We start from the raw sequence: 21,400 nt of genomic DNA, 5'->3' as shown, positions 1-21,400 counted from the left end.
GAAAGAGAGGGAAAATGAACCGAGGGGCTGTTTTACCCCATAGAGCAGTGCTGTGCAATCGAATTCTCTCCAGGATGGAAACGCTCTCTGGTCTATTACGGTAGCTACTGGCCACACTGAGCACTTAAAACAAGGCTAGTACAACTGCCTTGAACTGAATTTTAAATTTATTTAATTGCAGTTAATTTACATTTAAACAGCCATATGTTAGCTAGTAGCCAGTGTATTGAGCAATGCAGCCTTAGTTAATTTTTTAATCTGGTGCCAGTTGGTTCCTTGTTAAACTACACCTGGGTCACTCAGGGGACTGTCAAAAGGTATAGATTTTGCCCCTATTCTGACAGATTCTGATTTTTAAGGAGTAGGTGGGCTTGGAAGCCTTTAGATGTATCAGACACTCCAGGTGATTACAAAGCTCTACCTCCCGAGGGCGGGGGCGGGGGCGAGTCAGTGGTAAACAATCTGCCTGCCATTGCAGGAGATACAGGAGACCTGAGTTTGATCTCTGGGTTGGGAAGATCCCCTGGAGGAGGAAATGACAATCCATTCTAGTATTCTTGCCTGGAAAACTCCATGGACAGAGGATCCTGGTGGGCGACAGTCCCTGGGGTTGCAAAGAGTCAGACTAGACTAGGCATGCAACATTAGAAAGGGGCAGGTATGTGCTTGTGCTCCCCTGTCTGAGTGTGGATATGACCCTGGACTGACAGGCACCATGTCACCTTCAGACACAATAGGAAAGACCCTTAACACTTACAAATACACACCAGTGCCCGGCACTAGGAAGCACTGAGCCTGGGAAGCAATGTGAAGCTGGGTCTTAATTCTGGGCTTTTAAGAAGGCATGGTTAATTAAGGCTTTCAGAGACTGTGAAGCTGGGGAGGTCTCAGCCAGGAGAAGGGCGCTGAACCTCATTGTCCTGCCCTTCGATGGTCGCCGAAGACCATCAGTAAAATAGCTTCATTCCCTCCCCCTCCAAAAAGGAACGTATGCTTGAGTCATGTTCTAAAAAAAGCAATTATTAAAGGCAAGCTATTTGATTTGTGCATTTCAATGTCTATTTTACCTGACAGGCTATGAAGCAAGCATATTTAATCTTAAAAGGTGAAAAACACAAAATGTTCAATAATATGGAACCTAAATATATGAAGGGAATCTGACAAAAGACGCAAGCTCAGCATCCAAGCATATGTAGTAAGATGTTGCATATGTTGTTTCTTAAAGATACGGCGATGTATTTCACAAAACAAAATGAAAAGTGTACACTCATACCAAAACACACGACTTACTCTAATCTGTGTCTCTGAAGACAAGATTCTTAGTGGGCAAAATGGGGAAACTGAGGTAGATAAATATCTCATGCAAAACTACATTCACAAAGAAAGCCAAAACCAAGGATAAGTGATCTTATCTTCCACGAAGCTGGTGTGTGGTGAGACTAAATGCAGGAAAAATAACCGATTTTCTAGGCAACGTGAAGGCCTTTAGGGACCTGGCCAGACTAAACCTGAGCCATTCACCAGCTGGAAGACATGAAGAAAAGGGTGGTTTCACATTTCCCCCTCACCTTTTGCTCACAGCTTGCCAATTGTTGATTAAAAAGTCCTTTGCAACATATCGGCCAACTTCAGATGCTTCTGCAACAGCCTCGATGACATTTGTTTCATTAAAAGCAAAAGGAGACACAGTGATGGCGTAGTCCATATATCTGCAAAAGTGTGTTTGGCAGAAAATAAATATGTAAAAATTATTCAATAGAAAGAATATAAGTGGAGTTAAAAATCCCATATGGTTCTAAGTTAGTGGTGCATAAATATGTTTCATATTAATTCTTACATTAGCTCATGTCTGTTTTTCTCCCTTTAGTTTATTAATTGCATTCCTCCACCAAGAACTTTTTCAAGTTAAGTTACAATAATCACCTGTTAAGTATCCATGGATCTTTACTGCAGCTCATTGCGTAAGCAAGTTGAATCCTTTCTTCTTCCTTTGTGTTATTATTGTAGATTTTTAACAAAAAATCCCATTCTTTATCATTTCCCAAAGCAATGCCATAACATAAAATAACATTTTTAATTGGATTAGGTATTCTGTAAGACACAACATGCAATGATATTTTTCATAGCAGTTAAGTTACATGTTAATCTAGGTTGTCACATATTTAGACCTATGCTGCTGCTGCTAAGTCACTTCAGTCGTGTTCAACTCTGTGCGACCCCATAGACGGCAGCCCACCAGGCTCCGCCGTCCTCGGGATTCTCCAGGCAAGAACACTGAAGTATAAATCTAGAAAAATGTCCGCCATCTCAGATATGAATATCAAAAGCTGGAATCTAGAAAAGCAACTGTGAAAACTGTCACTCACACTAATATCTTGAAGTCATCAAATTAGTTTAGAAACTAAGGAGATTTGAGGGAGAAACAAATTAGAATAGTACAAACAGTGTATGTTGATAATTCTGTTTGATTTCATATATTATTATCACCTTTTCTAAGAGTCCATCTGAGGGCATATATTCAAGGTACTATAATGACACCAAAATGACTGAGTATTGGTCTCAGCTGTCAATGAAGCTGAAAACTTAGAGATGCACTTTTATATGTATGAATAAATAACCATAAAGTACAACCTAAATAAGCACAGGTGCTTATTAGGGAATGTACTGGTAATGAGAGGTCCTGGGTGAGAATTCAGTGTATAAATTCTGATCTATTTTGAACTATGGTATTAGAGAAGACTCTTGAGAGTCCCTTGGACTGCAAGGAGATCCAACCAGTCTATCCTAAAGGAAATCAGTCCTGATATTCATTGGAAGGACTGATGCTGAAGCTGAAACTCCAATACTTTGGCCACCTGATGCGAAGAACTGACTCATTTGAAAAGACCCTGATGCTGTGAGGGATTGGGGGCAGGAGGAGAAGGGGCCGACAGAGGATGAGATGGTTGGACGGCATCACTGACTCAATGGACATGAGTTTGAGCAAGCTCCGGGGGTTGGTGAAGAACAGGGAGGCCTGGCGTTCTACAGTCCACGGGGTCGCAAAGAGTCAGACACAACTGAGTGACTGGACTGAATTGATTGTTATGCACAGACCTTCATGAGACAATTCTGTGTGTGTATCTGTTTTTAAAGGATATTTGAAAAAAAAATAAAAAGAGAAAGAGATTATGTAAGTAAAAACAAAATGTTCCTTTCCAGAGTAAAAGCATCAAACATTGAGAGACACTGTTGGTGCTGAAAGAGGGCAAAAAGAAGAGCAATTATAATATGACTCTTACTCATTCTCTGGATGGTTCATCCAGTTTCTGAAGAGTTCTCTGGACAGCTGAAGACAGTCCTCAAGACCCAACCAACATGCAGTTCCAAAAACTTTTTCCAGTAATATTCTTGAAGGAAAAGTCAAAGAACATTTATTTTTCATTACTACATTTATATTTTTCTGCTTCCAAAAATATGTGTTTCATAAAAAGATGGGTATTTTAAAAACATCCTTCCAATAATATCAGGTTTGTTAAAAAATAGCCTTTGTGGATGGCAACTATATTTAAGGTTCAGGGAAATATTTGCTGAGACGCTCTCAGGCACCAAATAAGCTCTCAGACTGGTATTTTTCTGAAGGTATGAAATAAATTACTGCCATCCTTCATCTCCCTCAAACACACATGGTGTACACGCACACCACATCTGTTATCAATTTATTTTTTCTCTCTCATACAACAATTGGCTTACAGATTTTAGAAAATGACTTTAGAGTACCTGATATAATACACTTAAAAATAAAGTTCTTTCTCTACACATGAAAACAGAGGGAATGGTTTATTTCTCTCCTCTGATGCTATGCCTTCCCTCGTTTCAGCTTCCATTTTTCCCTCTGCCCCTCCTAGCTATTAATGTCATCCCCAGAAAAGGAACGGAGGCTTCTGTTTTGTTTTTATAGTTGAGCAGAGGTATGTGTTACGATTGCAAAGAAAGTAGGTTCAAAAGAACATGGAGAGGAACAATGATAAATCCAGGTAAGTGTGACGTGTGACTCCTCACACTCTGCAGTTTGGAGTCAGAGGTAAAGGAACTCAGAAGGGTCAGAAGTTTTCCAGAAAATACAAGAGCCAAATCTCCTTTGTTCCACCCTCCCTCTGGTTTGCTCTCTGCCTGGCCTGACCTTCTGATAAGCAGTAGTAGTAAGACAGGGGTGGAAGGCTTCTGAGAGACAGCTCTGACCACTCACTACACATTCACTCCTCTCTCCACCCTTCCCAAGCTGGCAGCAGCAAGAAGGAATTCTCTGGAAGCACAATCTAACTCCCGAGGTTGGCCCCAGGATGCTACAAAAAACAGGTCATTTCAGGCCAGTGTAGGAGAGCCAAGGCCACAGCTGGTTAACAAAGGTGCTGCCTGGTTGGGCCTTTCTGCTCACCTATCCACTTGCCTATCCACTCTCCATTCCAGCTCCCCCTGTCTTCCATCCATCTGGAAATCCAACGCCATGTCCTTCTAGTCACACTCTCTAGGCTAAAATCTCTCCCCTTTTAGAAGGGAACTCGTGAGAGAGAATAATCACCTTTTGTGTAGTTTGTATTTTTTGCTTGGTTTAACTGACTTCAGCCTGATATTGACTAGAGCTGTAGATGGAATTCCTGCACCGTTCATTGTTGATCACAAATCCCCTCTTCAAATCTGGAAGCCCAGCCTACCTTCTGTCACAGGGTCCTGCAGCCCTGTCTTGCCTTTCACCCCCTTCCCAGACTAGCATTATGGCTTACTCCCCCACCAAACCAATGTCATTCACAACACTTGCTCATGCTCACACACCGATGATTGATACAGGTCACTGTATGATGTTTGATGATTTGATCACTAGTCATCAACCTCCCTCATCATATTTGCATAATGTTAGAATTTCTATTTGACACACATAATAGAACTTTTCCCTGTTTCATCAATAATACACAGAGTGGAATGTTTTCTTCTGTGGCCTTCCGATACCCTTCATTTGTACCAGCTGGTTTTGCTTAGCACAACTTTTCACCAAAAGTACAACTTACTTAAGATTTCAACCTGGAGCATAATAGTTGAGAATATAAAGCTATAAACTCCTGTGTGTACCCGTATGTGCTTTGCAGGTAAATTAAGATCCCTAACTACTATTTCCCATTAAGATGTATGTAGCTCACCAATCTCAAAGCTACTATTCTCAAATTGCACACAAATCTCTCAGTGAATCGTTAACTATTAGGATCTTATTTTATGAATCTGGAAACCTGTCCATTAATAAGAATCATTTAATTCAATAGTCACTGTTCAGAAAGTACATACAGAGCTAAATAGTCCTCCTGCAAAGCTGTCACATTTTCACGAATCGTGGTTGAGTAAGTATTCCATATTGAGATAAGTCTCTTCAACAGATACTTCTATAAACAATAAAGAGAATATTAGTTAGTTCTGCTCACAACACTCAATTTGCACTGCTTTTCCCTTGTCTGAAAAGACATTAACAGAGAGGTGACAGATATTTCTTCAGAAATAAACTTCATTTGTTACTAAATGTTTAATTGATTTTTTTTTAACATTTTAGGTTCACTTTCTTCATAAGAAAGTGATACGTAAACAACATGATCTGTGTAAGCACAGTGCCTGGCACAGAGTAGGAGCTTAATCAGTATTAGCCAGTCTCACTGCTATCACCCCAAAATTTCTAGTTGTCTTTAAAATAGAGGGAGAAAAGGGGAAAAAATATAAGACAAATGTTCTACCTTGAAACTTTCAAACTTTCATGCTTAGTGTGTATATATACACACACACACACACACACATATATGTGTATATATGAAAACAAGGAACACTGATTTATGCCTTGGACAAATGTAAACCCTGGATGCAAAATAAGATTTCTTCAACTGAGCTATTGGCTGGTAAATAACAGCATTTTTACAGTCATATATTTACATCCCTCAGAACAGTATTATTCATTGAAATTCTTTAAAAACAACAAAAAAAATAAGTGTAAGCTTTTACTTCTTTACTCACCGTCCAAGATCAGATGTCTTCAGTGAGCCACCTCAACCCCACAGACATCCCACAGACATCCTATTGGTCACTATGCCCACATTCAAGCACATTTACATCAGCACTTTAGACACTAGATCAAAGAAAGTCTGGAACTCCAAGGTGCTTGTGATTTTGCTCTCAGATGGCCCTGGAAACTCACCTGAAATCCTTACCTAACACACCTGCTATTTTGCGTGTGGTCCCCAAATCTCCGAGGGGCTGCACCCAAGCTTAGGCTTTTCCTATGCTATCTATCTTATGATCACCGGATCACTGTTAAAGACCTAATAACGGAAACTTCCTGTTTTATTGATGCTATTTTCCCCTTTTATAAGGACAAGCTGGCACAGTCATTTCTTCATTCATTGACTCTGATTTCCACAGCTCTCTTCCCAATATCAAAAGCAGCTTCAAAATATCTACTTTTCTAGAACATGGCTCTCTGGTTTCAAGGGCTGGCCCTATAAATCAGAGTATATAAATTGTGGATATAGAACTGTGAAAAGTCATTCTGTTTACCAATAATCTTTTAGGAAAACAGTTGTTAATAGACACTATCCTTTCTTTATATAAAAAAGAAAAGTATATCGCTTCCATCCACTTCTGGTTTCTTAAGACACACTGACACCTCAGCAAGAACACAGTACCTTCTCTCACATACATCTCCCAGGGCAGATCTATGACCAAGGTATTTTCTTTTAAGAATAAGCAACTATTCCTAAGAAAATGAATATATACAGAACTAACAGGCTCTTATTTGGGGAAAGACTAGTTTCACAGGTGCTACCTAAAATATGGAAGGAAGATGAAACGAAAGAATTATTTTTAAAAACCATCTCACAAAGAATGAATTTACCTTTAACAATGGATATATTTCATAGTTGTTCCCATCAGAAACAAGATCCCTGGTTACTAGGTTCATCAAAACTGCATGCCACACTATGATTTCATCTTCTTCAGCAAGGTACTTGGTTAAATCAAGTGCTGTTTCAATTTCGATATAATCGTTTCTGTTTGGTTTTTAAAAAAACAACAAAGATTCAAAAAAGCCTTTCTTTGCTAAATGATCTGCACACTTTCCATGTCTGTTACACGATTCAGTGCCTGATTCCAAGAAGGTATATGAAACCAAGAAGCTAGAGGGCAAAGGTCCCACCTCGTTGATACGGTGGAACCCAAGCAATGTTGACAGGCTCTCCACTTCAATTTGATAGATTCAAGGTCAATGAATACAATGAAGTAGCAAAGAAGAAAAATATAGGTATGTGATGGGAGGGACAGGGAAGGCTTTCTGGAGGAGGAACTTGAAAAAAGAATGAAGGAAGAATAGGACTGGAATAAGCAGAAAGATAGAGGAAGGCAGTTAGGACAAAGAGGGGGTTCATGGCAGACCGACTTAACCAAGGCAGGGAATTTCTTCGGTGTGTACTGAGAGATGGGGACTAATAGGTAGTCAAAAGTGTGGAGAGGGTTGACTATCAGGATAAAGAATTTACATTTGGTGGGAAGGTATTTAAACAATCAGGGTAACATCATGAAACTGATGCCTTAAAACTTTGTTTCAGTTTGTGCTGCAGAAGACAGAACAGAATTCTTAAAGGACTAACAGCTAGAAGCTAAGGTGACAGGCCAGGCAAAAGGTGATGCAAATTTGACTTAGCAAGGAAACAATGAAGGTGATGAGTGAGGTGAGAATCCAAAAGACATTCCCCAGATCCCCAGAATGAATAGATAAGACACAGTGACTGGATGAGAGATGGAGAGAGACAGGAGGGTCAAGGATATCTCTAATGTTTCAAGTGGGGGAGATGGGAAGAATAGTAGTACCTTTGACAAAGAGAGATTGATAGTAGCAATTTAGAGGCCAAAATAAAGTTCAGCACTTTGGGTACTGAATTTAAATAACCTCAGGATGAACAGAAGACAGGAGAAGACAAGTAAATACATAGATTTAGAAGTCATCAACATATCCTTTACAAACATTTATTGAATACCTTATATCTGGTGGGCACTGTACATATACATAATAAAATGACCACTGAAACCATAAGAAGGCAAGAATTACTCAGAGGAAAGATAGAAGAAAATAACATAAGCATGACTGGCCTTAAAGATGCTCAGGGCAGCTGGAAAAAGAAGTCAGATACTGGAGGGGAACCACATTTGCACACTGCAGTCTCAGGAAGTCAAACAAGAGGTTTGCAGGAGGGTGTGGTTAACAACACCAAACTCATGGTGATCTCAGAGAAATGCTTCAGTGAAGCAGGGGGTGGGGAAATGTGCTCTACGTCAAGAGGGGAAAAGTAGGAAAAAAAAGGAGGGATAAAATAGGCAGACATTCATTCAAGAAATACAACAGGTGAAGCAAAGAGAGAATACCCTGGATAATTTATTATGTGTACTCCTTAACTTTACTGTCTAAAAATTTAAATTCTAAACATACATTCATTTCCCTGGTTAGAAACTTAGCAGTAGAGTAAATCCACTATCAATGAAATCAATAATTCTGTAATACATTAGAATATAGGCTCATTAAAATTATATATACAGGCATTAGCTTTGGGTAGCAAAAATCACTCAAAGTCCTAATTGGTAGTCTATTTATTTCCAGAAACTCTTTATTTTGGATAAATCAGTTACTTTATTTCCTTAACTTCCAATATCTTAGAATGATATGAAAATATCTTTCATAATCTTCCTAAATTTATCCATTTGAACATTAACAGTCTTTACAAATCCAAGTCTGAACTCCATGTATGTTACCTAAGTTTTCACTCGATCTAGATTTTAAAATGATGATTCTTATACCTTTTGTAATAATCCTATAAATATTTAAACACTATTACTTTTTCCTATTTACATCATCTCTACTGCATCCTTCTAAAGGTTTTCCTTTAAGGGCTTCCCCCCCTTTTTTTTATCACAGAAAGGCATTTTATTTTATTTTAAATATAGCAGTGTGTACATGTCAATCTCAAACTCCAGTCTATCCCTCCCTTCCCCTCAGGAGTTCCCTTTAAAACTTTAAATTTTCTTTGCTGCTCCCTTAAGAGCCTTTCAAAATTTCTCCATGATCAGTTTAAATCTTATTTTACCAAAGTTAATCTAATCGAAAATACATGGGACTTTCATATAATTAACCACCAAATTTTGACTTGACAAAGAACATCTATTCCTTCTTGTCAAATTGTTATAAAAAATATTGTATCCTGCGGCTTTCATTTTTATTTGTAGTAGATGTTATTGCTCTTTCCTGATGATGACCTTTTTGAATTGTCTTTTTAAAAATTGTTTATTGCTGCAAAATACACATAACATAAAGTTTGTCTTCCTAACCACTTTAAAGTGTACAGTTCCCTGGTATTAAATACATTCATATGTAAAACTGATTTACTTTGCTGCACGGCAGAAACTAACACTGTGAATCAACTGTTCTCCAATAAAATTTTTTAAAAGTACATTTATAATGTCCAACTGTCATCACTAGCCATCTAGAGAACTCTTCTCATCTTGTGAAACTGCACCTCTGCACCCCTTAAACAGGGTCTCCCCATGCCCCCCACCCTCCCGCCCCAGTCCTCGGCAATCACCACTCTTTTTCTGTCTGAGATTCTCACCACTCTAAGTAGCTCATATAAATGGAAACATACAGTGCTTGTCTTCCTGTGACTGGTTTATTTCACATAACGTAATGTCCTCAAGGATCATCCATGTTGTTGCATATTCCATCAACTTTAAAAAAATTTTAAACCCTTTCTTTTGTATTGACGTATAGCCAGTTAACAACGTTGTGATAGTTCCAGATGGACAGCAAAGGGATTCAGCCATACATATACATGTATCCTAGGTCCTCCAAACTCCATTCCATCCAGGCTGCCACATGACACTGATCAGAGTTCCATGTGCTATGCAGTAGGACCTTGTTGGTTACCTATTTTAAATACAGCAATGTGTACATGTGCGTGCCGAACGCCGTTATCTCTTCCCCTCATCCTTCCCCTTGGCAACCGTTAAGTTCTTTCTCTAGGTCCTTGAGTCTCTTTCTGTTTTGTAAGTAAGTTCATTTGTATCATTTCTTTTTAGATTCCACATGTAAGGGATGTAATATGATATTTCTTCTCAGTCTCACTCAAAATTACACTCTCTAGGTCCATTCATGTTGTCCAGCAAATTTTATATCATAAAATTTCATAATAACCACAGAATTTGACCCTAATCTTAATAAGTTAAGGCTTGTATAAACTAAAGAGCCAGCTTCGTAGGGATGAGGTTATTATTTTTGTAAATTTCTCAAGCTACACTGTTAAATGACGAGAGAAGAAAATATACTCACTTAGACAAGGAAAAGGCATCATCAACCAGCTGAAGTCTATGAATAACAGGAATAGCCTGCAGATGAGATCCAAAAACGCTCAGGAAAAGATGAGAACATTTTTAGTAGAAAAATAACTTTCAAAATAATAACAACATTTCAAGATCATTGCTGCTTACAAAGCACTTTCATGTGCATTATCTCATGTACAGAGAAATGATCATTTCTAGGGATAATTTCCATAATTTATTTATTATACATCTGCTTTTGATAAGCGATCCCTTTGGACATCAATCATATGGCTTCAATATGGCTGAGAGTTCTGCCAAAATACTCTGTGAAAAACAGCATATTAAAAAATAAAACAGGAAGCCAAGTTTAAGGGGCCTCTCCGAAACAAAAAGTATACATTAATTGTATCACAATGTCCAAATTGTTGTCAGGGGACTTTTTGGCATAGAAAGCCTTAAATAAATATTACTTAGCACTATTTTGGCACTGCTGAGGTGCTCTTTTCAGTGGTATCTCTCTTCTCAAGAGTTTAGTAATTCAACACAGCACCACCAACAGAGCCCTCTGAATCCTGAAAATCCTGAAAAGGAGTCAACTGCCAGCCTAGCTTCTCACGCTCCTGTTTGAACCCCCCGGCACTTCGAGGCCACAAGACTATCTCAGCTTGTGTCCCAAGAGTCCCCAGGTTTCCTACAGCATTCCTTCAACAGCAGCACCCCACCCCCCACCCCCGCCAAGTATATATATGTGGTCTCAGAAGATTTATCTTCACAGCATCCCTCTGAGCATCTGAACAAGCCAAGCTTAATTCTTTCCTTGGCAGTAGTCACATATCTTTTCTGGCAGTAATAATAATACTTACATTTTCTAGATTAATATTAATAGTAGAAATGTTTTGTTTGCTCAGCAATTATGTTGTAGGAATAACTGATTTCAGGTTTTCAGTAAGTAAAATCTACAAGGGCTTCAAGAAATCATTGCTATAATGGCATGACCTAGTGTTTCCACAGCTAAGACTGCCCTTAGAAATTTAAAAAATTTTAGCTACTCTGAAAAAGATTTTTGAATAAAGTATTTCTACAGCTGGTTTTTGTAACTTTATTCAAAAGCCCAATGATAAATCTTTTAAAATTACTGATCACATTCTAAATGCCTGAATAGGGTTAGGCTTCTGTTAAACATCATACATACATCATCTTATTTACTCTTCACAACAAGCTTGTAACATTGGTCCATTATACCCATTATTATACAGACAAGGAATCCAAGGCATGAGTGGCTAAATAAGAGACCCAAGGTCACACATCTGGTAAATGATGCTCAAAAGTATGAACGCAAGTTGATCTGACCCAGAAGCCAAGCTCGGCCAGCTCTGTGCACTGCCTCTTTTGCCAGACTCACTGGGCGACTCACAGAAATTCTGATGACAGAGACACCTAAGACATCTTTTAGTTCAACACACTAGTTTTACAAATGGAGTCTAAATGAGCTGCCCCAGATTTCACAGCAGAGCCAACTCTACAGACTTCTAAGCCAGCATCCATCTCCACTAATGGAGATTTGGTTTAATTCAACCAAATCAAGTCTGACTGAGAAGAGCTAGCCAATATTTTAATTTTTATATATTGTATAATAATTTAGTTATTTGACAATTTAAAGTGATATTGGATTATTATTGCTATCTTGTGAATTAAATTATCTCCTTGGCCAGAAGATGAAAATACAATTTTTAGACAATTAACATTTTCTAGCATTTATGTACTGGCACCTATTATGGGCTTAGAAAGTTTTTTGTTTTGGCCACACCAGGTGGCACGGGGGAATCTTAGTCCCTGACCAGGGATTGAACCTGTGTCCCCTGCATTGGGAGTATAGTGTCTTAACCGCTGGACTACTGAGAAAGTCCCTAGACAATTCGTTTACTTACATTACCTCTAATTCTCATAAGGAATAAGAAAGATACGATATTATGCCCATTTTAAAGTGAAGAAATTGAAGCAGAACATTTAAGTAACTTGCCTAAGATCACAAAGTTAACAGTTAACTGGAAATTATTTTGATTTTCACTTAGAAAGGCAAAATTACTGTGGAAAAGTGAGAGAAATGTTCAAAAACACAATACATTCAACCAAAACCTCTTTTTTCTAAGAAAAAAAAAATCCAGCATGCCTTGGTATGAGGGGTGGCAAAGGGGTCAGGTTCCCACCAGTCAGGTTAATAAAAGCTCAGCCTATAAATTCTAGAGAGTACAGTATTAACAATAGTCAATAAAAGGTATAAAAATAAAACTTACCTTAGGATCTTTTTCAAGCTGTTGATTTAATTTCTTCCAACCTAATTCATCATAGTTAACTCTATAGTATCCAGTCATATTCAAATTTAATATCACCCAGTCATGATCAGAATCTGAAATTTGCATTTCAGGAAATACTTCTGCAAAGAAGTACATGAACAGTTTGAACTGGTACATTTTAAAAATATTTCACTACATGTTTTACTTTGCCCTCTTAATTCTAAACAGCAATCCAGTAAAACAAAAAGTAAAGATATTCCAAAATATGTATTGATCTTACCATATATTTTTTCACATACAATGTCTTTTGATTAGAAATGTTTCTTTAAAGCTCTATGTTCAACAAGAATGATATAATATTTTAGTTTTAAATAAGCTATTCAAAAGCTAGACATTTTAATATTTTATTCTCTGCTTTTATATATATGTGTGTGGGGTGTATATATATACATATATACACACATATATTTGCATATATATGTGAAGGTATTTTTAAAAATTTGTTACTTACTGCTGCTTTTATCTAGCCAGACTAAAGACTGTGTAGTTCCATTCTTTATCCAAAGAACAGGTATAATCCATGTGTCACTTTTTGGAAAAAAAGTGGAAACTTCAGTTATTGTTCACACATAAGAATAAAAGCTTTGAGCCAATATTAAATAAGATGATAAAATAAAAGAACTCAAATTCTTCAGTCATTCCTTGTGGATATACAGGACTTTGCTCTTAGAATTATTCACTGCTGTTTTACAAGCCAGCTTTGGCTATTTATTTATTCTCTTGTGCCTCACAGATTTGCTTCTTCTTGCAACTCAGGGTAGCTTCTAAGGTTCTCCTGTATCTGAAATTTTCAAGGCCTGTTTATATTCAATTATAGCCATCTGGCCTTACTCAGGGGTCATTCAAATGCTGCAGACATACCCAAGCTATCTGTGCCAAGAAAACTGAATAATCATTTAAGAAGAAAAAGCATGACAAACATTTCAAAATGCTTTTCCACCTCAAGTTGTCTCCCAGTTCGAAAAGTGAACAGCAATCAGCCAGATTATTCATATTCACTGAATGCTGGCACTCCTCCCGTGTTGGTGGATGTGACCTGGATGAAGTCATTGACCACGAGGGGGACATTAGTCATCTGAAGACACACATTACTCGGAATTTAGACAATATTTCCAATCTTGCTCAAGTGCTCGCACGTCTGGCTTCTCAGACTTTGAACTGAGAGTCTTTGTTCATATGATAGCTAAGGCCACCTCTTCTCAAAAGTCATGAAATGTCACAGGGAGAAGGGACCTGCAGGTCTATTTCCTCCCCTGGAGTTTTAAAGAAAGAGTGGGACAACCTGAAACTTCTGGGTGATGGTACATGAAAATAAATTACTCATTTGTGCTTATACTTAATACAATGTGATCTGAGAATCAAACCCTTTATCAAAAACAGTTGAAAACTACCTAATAAGTTAAGAAAGAAAAGGAAACGGAAGGAGAAAGTGATGAATGCTAAGCCACAGTATACTTACTATCTCATTTCACTTCTACAATAATCCCCTGGGGTTTGTATTATTGCATTTGCTTCATAGATAAGGAAACTGAAACTCAGATTTTAAATAAGATTAAGGTTTGAATTTGGGATCTATAACTCTAACATTTTACGTATGGTTACAAAAGCACACGTTCATGTGTGGGCATACATGCATAGAATTATTCCTCAAGGATATAGTCACCATTCAGTTCCATTTCTAGAGCAGGGAAGACGACCTGGCAACCATATCCCCTTTTCTCTTAATTAACATAAGGCCACTCAGATTCTATTTCACTGGCTTTCACACAGGATTCTGAGTAATTCATTACCTCTGTCTAAACGACAGAAAAGAATGCCTAGCACTCAAAGCTCTGGTTGTGGCTGTGGCCCTAAATCCCAGGGGAGGAACACTGCAAGAATCCCTAAGGCAGGTCTCTGGCCTTGCTCAGGACCTCAGGGCTCTGCCCCGTCCTAGCACACAGTGGCATCCGGCATGGAGCACCGCGTCACCATCCCCAAGTCATCTCATGGAGGGGTGTGTATCCAGTGGGAGTTATGCGTCCTCATCCATAGGCTGGTTTCCTTTTGATCAGAGCTCAACCCCAAGGAAGGTGAAGACAGGAGCAAATCTACCTACTTGTGGGTTAGAAGAGTCTGATTTTTAACCTTTCCGAGATAAAATGGCTCCTGTTTCATGACGCCCGTGGATACATTTAAGGTGATAACTGGAAAACCACTCTGGTGTGTCCAACTGTCCATGATGCTTTTTACTGTTGCTGGCAAAAGAATTTTACTCTGGTCATCTATGGCCTGTTTTTTTTAAAAAAAATCATCACAAAAGCGGTTACTCACCATCCAAATCTTTTGAGGTAGCCAACTCCTAAAAGAAACTATCAATAATAGCAATTGTATTTCTCATTTATAGAGTAAAACCCAGTGGGGAATTTCTGGACCAAATTTAATTCTGTTCATCTCTGTATATATGAGTGGTTCCTTAGTTCATCCTTTCACTCATTCATTCAATCACAGAACACAATTTTTATGGATCTAATACATGCAGGCTCTATTCTGGGCACTGGAAACATAGTGTGTGTGTTAGTAGTCGCTCAGTTGTGTTCAAAACGCCGTGGACCGTAGCCCACCAGGCTCCTCCATCCATGGGATCTTCCAGGTAAGAATACTAGAGTGGATGTCCATTCCGTTCTCCAGGGGACCTTCCCAACCCAGAGACTGAACCCAGGTCTCCTGCACTGCAAGCAGATTCTTTACCTTCTGAGCCACCAGGGAAGCCTGGAAATGCAGTGGCGAAAACTAAAGAAGTAACCTCTGACTTAAAGGAGTGTCACAGACATGGGAAGGTGGTCTTCCTGTGGCATCAGCACACACACGTGGCCTCACGATCTTATAGCCCAACCCAGCAAACACACGGCAGAGAGTGAGAATTACCATTTGAAAATGTCTCCATAGATCATCTTGCTCCGCATTTGCGTAAGAAAAAGTCTCCAAATATGACTGTTAAAATAGAAAAGGTAAGGTTAAGATGAATAACCTGCCAAAGCAATCCATGTTTACTGTCTTTAGGTAACAACAATTTTGTAAACTCACCTTAAGTGCCCTGATAAATATTTTCTCATTCAAGAAACTAGAAAGCATCCGGGCCAGAGACGCTCCCTAAGACATAAGAAGTTGTCCATTATTTGAACAAAATTCAGTATCTAAATACTGACACATTCCATTTTGGCATGCAAGATTTTGGGCTGTGCTCCTCATTGCGTCGTATACCTCAATTGAATGTCTGGGTTAACCCAAAATGTGCTAATAAAATAAACTGTCACTAATTAATAGATAAAAGATGAGAAAATGTCCTACGTATAAGAATTCAGGGTACAGAAAACTTTTTAAATCGAGATACTCACAAGACAGGTATAAATAAATAAATGTTGCCTGTTGTTCCAGTTCTACAAGGATCAGCAATTAGCCGCTGTGGCTGCCTACTGACAATGTCCCTGGGTGGTGTAGGGGGCGGGCAGGGGGGATTCAGGATGGAGAAAACTAGGAAGCATTCTTTGTTTTGAATATACGAATGCCAAGATAGTTCAGATACATATCTAAAGAAAATTTTCAATGACCCCAGATTCTGGCATCCTTCCATACACAGAAAAGCACTGAAAGTATTCACTTGGGATGTTCCTTGGGACTAGCAGTCGTCTTTTTATACCTGACCGGATGTTTTTCCCAGGAACAACACAAAACCAAACCTTCCGCTATATCCTGGCTCCTCCCTTATCTCTTTGCAACAGTTTCTCGGAATACTCAGAGGCTGTCTCCTGGGCTAGAGTCCTCAGTCAGGCTCCTGAATAACACAGCTTTTATGGTGTGTGCTTTTCTTTCAGGGACACAGGAACAAATTTCCACCAGGCAGAGGAGTTCACCTTAAAAGTATCCAGCTGTCTGTCTATATTAAAAAAGGTAGATGGCATTGAGCACCTGTTATAGATTAACATTTACTAGATAAGAACTGATTTAACCACATTTTCTGAAATCCATCTAAGGTCTTTGTACCAAAATTGTGTAGTAGCACATTAGTCTAGAACCCAAAGAACCCATCTTATGTAGCTTTCTGCAAGAGTGCAGCATGAATATAAATGTAAAACTGTTTTACCTTGTTGTAAGTAAATAAGTCAAAGAGCTCATTTATTTCATTGGTTTCTGTGAAGCTTTCCACATTTACGGAGACGGCTCTAGACACCAGGGCGTGATCTTCTCTGAGAGCACCATGTAAAATGTTAAAAAAGAAGATCTCATTCTAAAAGGAAAACATTGAGACACACTAACTTCTGAGGCATCACAGAAACAGGAAGTTCAATGTTCCTAAAATATTTTCAGAAGCTATCATTGAAGAGGGGAAGAAATCAATAATTGAGAAGTAGCCCTTAAATGGCAACGCACTCCAGTACTCTTGCTTGGAAAATCCCATGGATGGAGAAGCCTGGTAGGCTACAGTCCATGGGGTCGCAAAGAGTGGGACACGACTGAGTGACTTCACTTTCACTTTGGGCTACAGTGTGCCAAGTAAGTCAGGAGTCCTTGAATAACAAAACTCTGTGATACCCTCCTTCCCATTTGTTTTCCGTTTTTATTTCAATTTGAAAAATCAATTACAAAAGTTAATGTGGTTTCCAAGACAGCCATCTATTGGATTGGCCAAGAAGTTTGTTTGACTTTTCCATAAGATGGAACAAACTTCTTGGCCAACCCAACACATTCCTTACGTAAGGAGGTCCCTGACCATCCAGACAGGTCCTCCAGGGAACGGCATTTCTAGGTGGTTTTAATCCTCTAGAGTTTTATTGGTAACTTTATTAGTAATCCCTTAAAATCTACCAGTCTCTTATATGGACATTTATAAACCAAAAGCAATGCCAAATTTACAAATTCACAGTGATGATGATGTAGTAATATCAGTTATTAGAAATAAATCAAAATAAATCTACAAACTGGATGATGTAATTTATAGCTCATGCATTAGGAACTTTTTTTACTGTAAAAGTATTAGTTATTCTGTCATGTCTGACTCTTTGCAACCCCATGGAACTTCAGCCTGCCAGGCTCCTCTGTCCATGGAATTCTCCATGCAAGAATACTGGAGTGAACAGCCATCCCCTTCTCCAGGGGATCTTTGCTATCCAGGGATCAAACCCCAGTTTCCTGCACTGTAGGCAGATTCCTTACCCTCTGAGCCACCAGAGAAACTGGCAGTTATTTATATTTCAGTAAGGTCTAGAACTCTCCGAAAGATTCGATCTCTCTTAGTCACATGAGAAGGGTCATTTCTTTCGGAAGGAAAGCTAGAAGGAAGACCAAAGAATTAAGAGGTGCGTGCAAAGACAGAGATAAAGAAAGGGCCATGGAGACGCCGCAGGGGTGGCAGAGATATACCCTGGCGAGCACCTGGAAACCACGGGAAGTCTCAGCTCGCAGGGCATTCTCTCTGTAGTTCCAGGTTGACTCCCTCACCCCTCCACTGTGTCAGATAAGCTTTCAAACTCTGCCCCACTGCCATCTGCCAATGTTTCAACCAACCCTCTCTAGTTAGCATATTATGTTTAGATTTATGAATACTTTGGTTACGTTATCATCAAACTGAGCTTTTCTCAAAATGAGAAAGCCTGTCATTTAGAGAAATGCAGGTCAAACTTTACTGTCCATAAGGATCCCCTGGGGATCTTGTCAAATTGTATTCTAATTCAGTTGGTCTGTGCTGGGGTTGGGCTTTTTTTGGCAACACCTTGAGACATGCAGGATCTTAAAAGTTCCCCCGACCAGGGATGGAAACTCATGCCCGCTCCAGTGGAAGCGTGGACACTTAACCACTGGACCACAGTCTGGGGTCTGTATTTCTACTAAATGAACAGGTGATGCTGATGTTGGTATATAGCTCAAGAACCACACTTTGCGTAGCAAAGATTTACAGGAGACATCTGCATAAAGTCCCACCTTACTCGTTAAGTATAGGTTTTATTAATTTAACACCTAAGAGCTCTTGAGAGTGTGCACTGTCAACTCCTGTGTTCATATAAACCCAATGAAGAAAACAGCAAAAATAAAAAACACCCGTTAAGTACACACCCTGCAATAACTCCCATTAGAATGCTGTTAATCCAGCTCTTTCTAATCTTTTCCCCCATTTATTCATTCTTACAGTTGTAAAAACTTTTCATCTTGTTCATTCACTTATTATCACAGTCATTTAGAAATTTTGCTATCTTATCTTCATAACTATTCCTAATAATGGCTGCTGTATTATAAATGAAACAAATACAAATTGGAAAGAAATAACCCCAAACTTAATCATGATTCTCTCAGGGAAGATACAACTTTTGCAAAAGCAAAACACTAAAATAAACAAATGCACAGCTGCATAATACCCCTTCAGGTTGATGGACTATAACTGATTTAGTCATTGCCCTACTGGGTAGGCGTTTAAGTTGTTTCCAGTCGTTTTTTGTTTTTTGTTTTTTCTGTTATAGACAAAGTACTAATGAATACCTTTGTACACATAACCTTTTCCATATTTTTCTTTCAGAATGGATTGTCTGTCTCTCTTGCGCCTGCCTAGCATAAGGTTTATATAATCTTCTTGGTTTCTTCCCAATCACACAAGATAACTGATGAATGAGGCGAACACCTCTTACTCAACATTCCTCGGTTTTTCTACTCTGGGCCTTCCATAAGGTGATGCTTGTCCCAGTCTGTTCTGGTCTTGTGGAAGGGAAACTCTACGTAAAAAGCAATATCAGCTTTTTAAAAAACATTATCTAGCTACTGCATATAATGATTGGATGAAGTGAATCCGTACACTTTCCATTTCTTTCTTCATGCAAGCTGTGAGATCCCAGAAAACAAACCTATTTCTATCAAATCTGTGATTATCCTAAGAAATGTAACAGTATTTATCATGAAATTTGTATGGACTATCACTGAAGTTGAAAGCACAGGGTCTGGAGTCGAGCTACCTGGGTCTGAATCCTAGTGCAGCCTCTTAGGGGTTGTTTGACTCACAAAAGGCAACTAATTTCATCACTCGGAAATTCAGTTTCACCTCTGAAAATGGGAGGAACACTGTCCTCACTGGATTATTATCAGGTCTAAATTAATTTACATAGAATTTTTAGCACTGCGACTGGCAAGTAGAATATGCTCAATAAGGGTTAGCCTGTAATTATATCTGTAATTATACTGTAATATACTGTAATTATATCATCATCGTCAGTTCTTCAGAAGGGCGAATCAGATATTTCACCTAATACACTCTAAGCACATAATGAATGCTTAGTAAATGATGGCTGTCACAATAGTGCCCACTAAATACTCAATCTATTGAATGACTGCATGAAACTTTATCTTACAGGTGAGGAGTGAATGCTCACACGTGTTCGACTACTTGCCTCAGCTTATAGTGATCATAAAAACATAGCAAGACCTGACTGGTTGCAAGGCCCCTACGTGCCCTTTCCCTTCATGAGATCTGCTGCTTCCTTAGACCAGTCAGAAGAGGGATACAGAAAAGTCAGGGAGTAGCAATGTTAAAGCTGGAGCTTCAGGGATCAAGAACCCAACTGGAATGTTCTGAATATTTGACCATGACCCATTCATCTTGTATGTTAATAACTTTCAGCTGAAATTAGACCAGAATTAGAAAAAATGGAAATGTTTCTGCATATGTTTCTGTGATGCTCTTTACTTAATTTCAATCTAACGACTGATTCAAAGGAAGCTAAAGTTCTGATTTCTTAAAGACCATTGAAACAAGCCTTAAGCTTTTCAAAAACAAAGCTCATGGCAATTTTTTCAAGCTCCAAGATCTGATACTCTTCTGGTAAGGGTTATGGTTCACTCAGCTCTACAAGTGATTGAGAAATGTACACTCAGAAAACAGTGATTACGAACCAATGATAAAAAAAATAAAACTAAATGGTATGAGACGATAATCTTACCATTTTAGCTTCAAAAACATTGGTAACATGTTTTCATCAATGTTTCCCAGAAATGATAATATCTTAGCCATTTTTGTTGCATTAAAAGTTGACTCATTGGCAAAGATTTTGATGCTGGGAGGGACTGGGGGCAGGAGGAGAAGGGGACGACAGAGGATGAGATGGCTGGATGGCATCACTGACTCAATGGACATGAATCTGAGTGAACTCTGGGAGTTGGTGATGGACAGGGAGGCCTGGCGTGCTGTGATTCATGGGGTTGCAAAGAGTCAGACATGACTGAGCGACTGAACTGAACTGAACTGATTGATATTTTTAGTACAGTCTATAAGGGACATAAGGGTGAATCTAATTGTTTCAAGGACTGGAATGTCTTTCCATATTGACTCTCAGCACAGGGGTAATTTGGGGTACAACCAAATGCTTTCAAAAATAGTTACAGATAACACTAGCCACATGCAGATGCTGCTTTATAAAAGAGAGATATGAACAATGTTGTAGGTGTAGCATATATGGAAGGACTAAGACTTACTATATGCATATATAGTTCACATATATGAAAAGCGTCACAATGAACACGCTCACACACACCATAAGCCCCTTGAGAACGAGCACACTACCAGGTGTTTTCTCCCCAGGGTTAAAGGCACGGACTTTGCAGCTAGAGAAACCTGGGACTGAATCTCATTTCTGACCTTTAATGACTGTGAGATCTTG

The 21,400-nt window shown here is 38.8% G+C and overlaps 1 protein-coding gene across 5 annotated transcripts in view; it reads right to left on the bottom strand.

The window, feature by feature from the left end:
• LVRN (laeverin) overlaps positions 1–21,400 on the bottom strand; it is a 71,879-nt gene that overhangs the window by 10,636 nt on the left and 39,843 nt on the right. For all 5 annotated transcript variants that reach the window (XR_011446622.1, XM_069597546.1, XM_070292483.1 and 2 more), the window contains exons 7-18: positions 16,849–16,992; positions 15,792–15,857; positions 15,633–15,698; positions 14,824–14,996; positions 13,177–13,253; positions 12,666–12,805; positions 10,382–10,437; positions 6,905–7,058; positions 5,317–5,411; positions 3,282–3,389; positions 1,924–2,091; positions 1,569–1,709 (exon numbers count right to left, since the gene is read on the bottom strand). Coding sequence is in view for 4 of the 5 variants with exons in the window: in XM_069597546.1 (XP_069453647.1) it covers positions 1,569–1,709; positions 1,924–2,091; positions 3,282–3,389; positions 5,317–5,411; positions 6,905–7,058; positions 10,382–10,437; positions 12,666–12,805; positions 13,177–13,253; positions 14,824–14,996; positions 15,633–15,698; positions 15,792–15,857; positions 16,849–16,992 (1,388 nt within the window). In the remaining variant the exon portion in view is untranslated. The remainder of the gene's footprint in view (positions 1–1,568; positions 1,710–1,923; positions 2,092–3,281; positions 3,390–5,316; positions 5,412–6,904; positions 7,059–10,381; positions 10,438–12,665; positions 12,806–13,176; positions 13,254–14,823; positions 14,997–15,632; positions 15,699–15,791; positions 15,858–16,848; positions 16,993–21,400) is intronic.

The sequence above is a fragment of the Ovis canadensis genome, chromosome 7 (assembly GCF_042477335.2).
Source record: "Ovis canadensis isolate MfBH-ARS-UI-01 breed Bighorn chromosome 7, ARS-UI_OviCan_v2, whole genome shotgun sequence".
NCBI lineage: Eukaryota > Metazoa > Chordata > Mammalia > Artiodactyla > Bovidae > Ovis > Ovis canadensis.
Note: the sequence above shows the minus strand (reverse complement) of the source record. Positions and strands in the feature narration are given on the sequence as shown.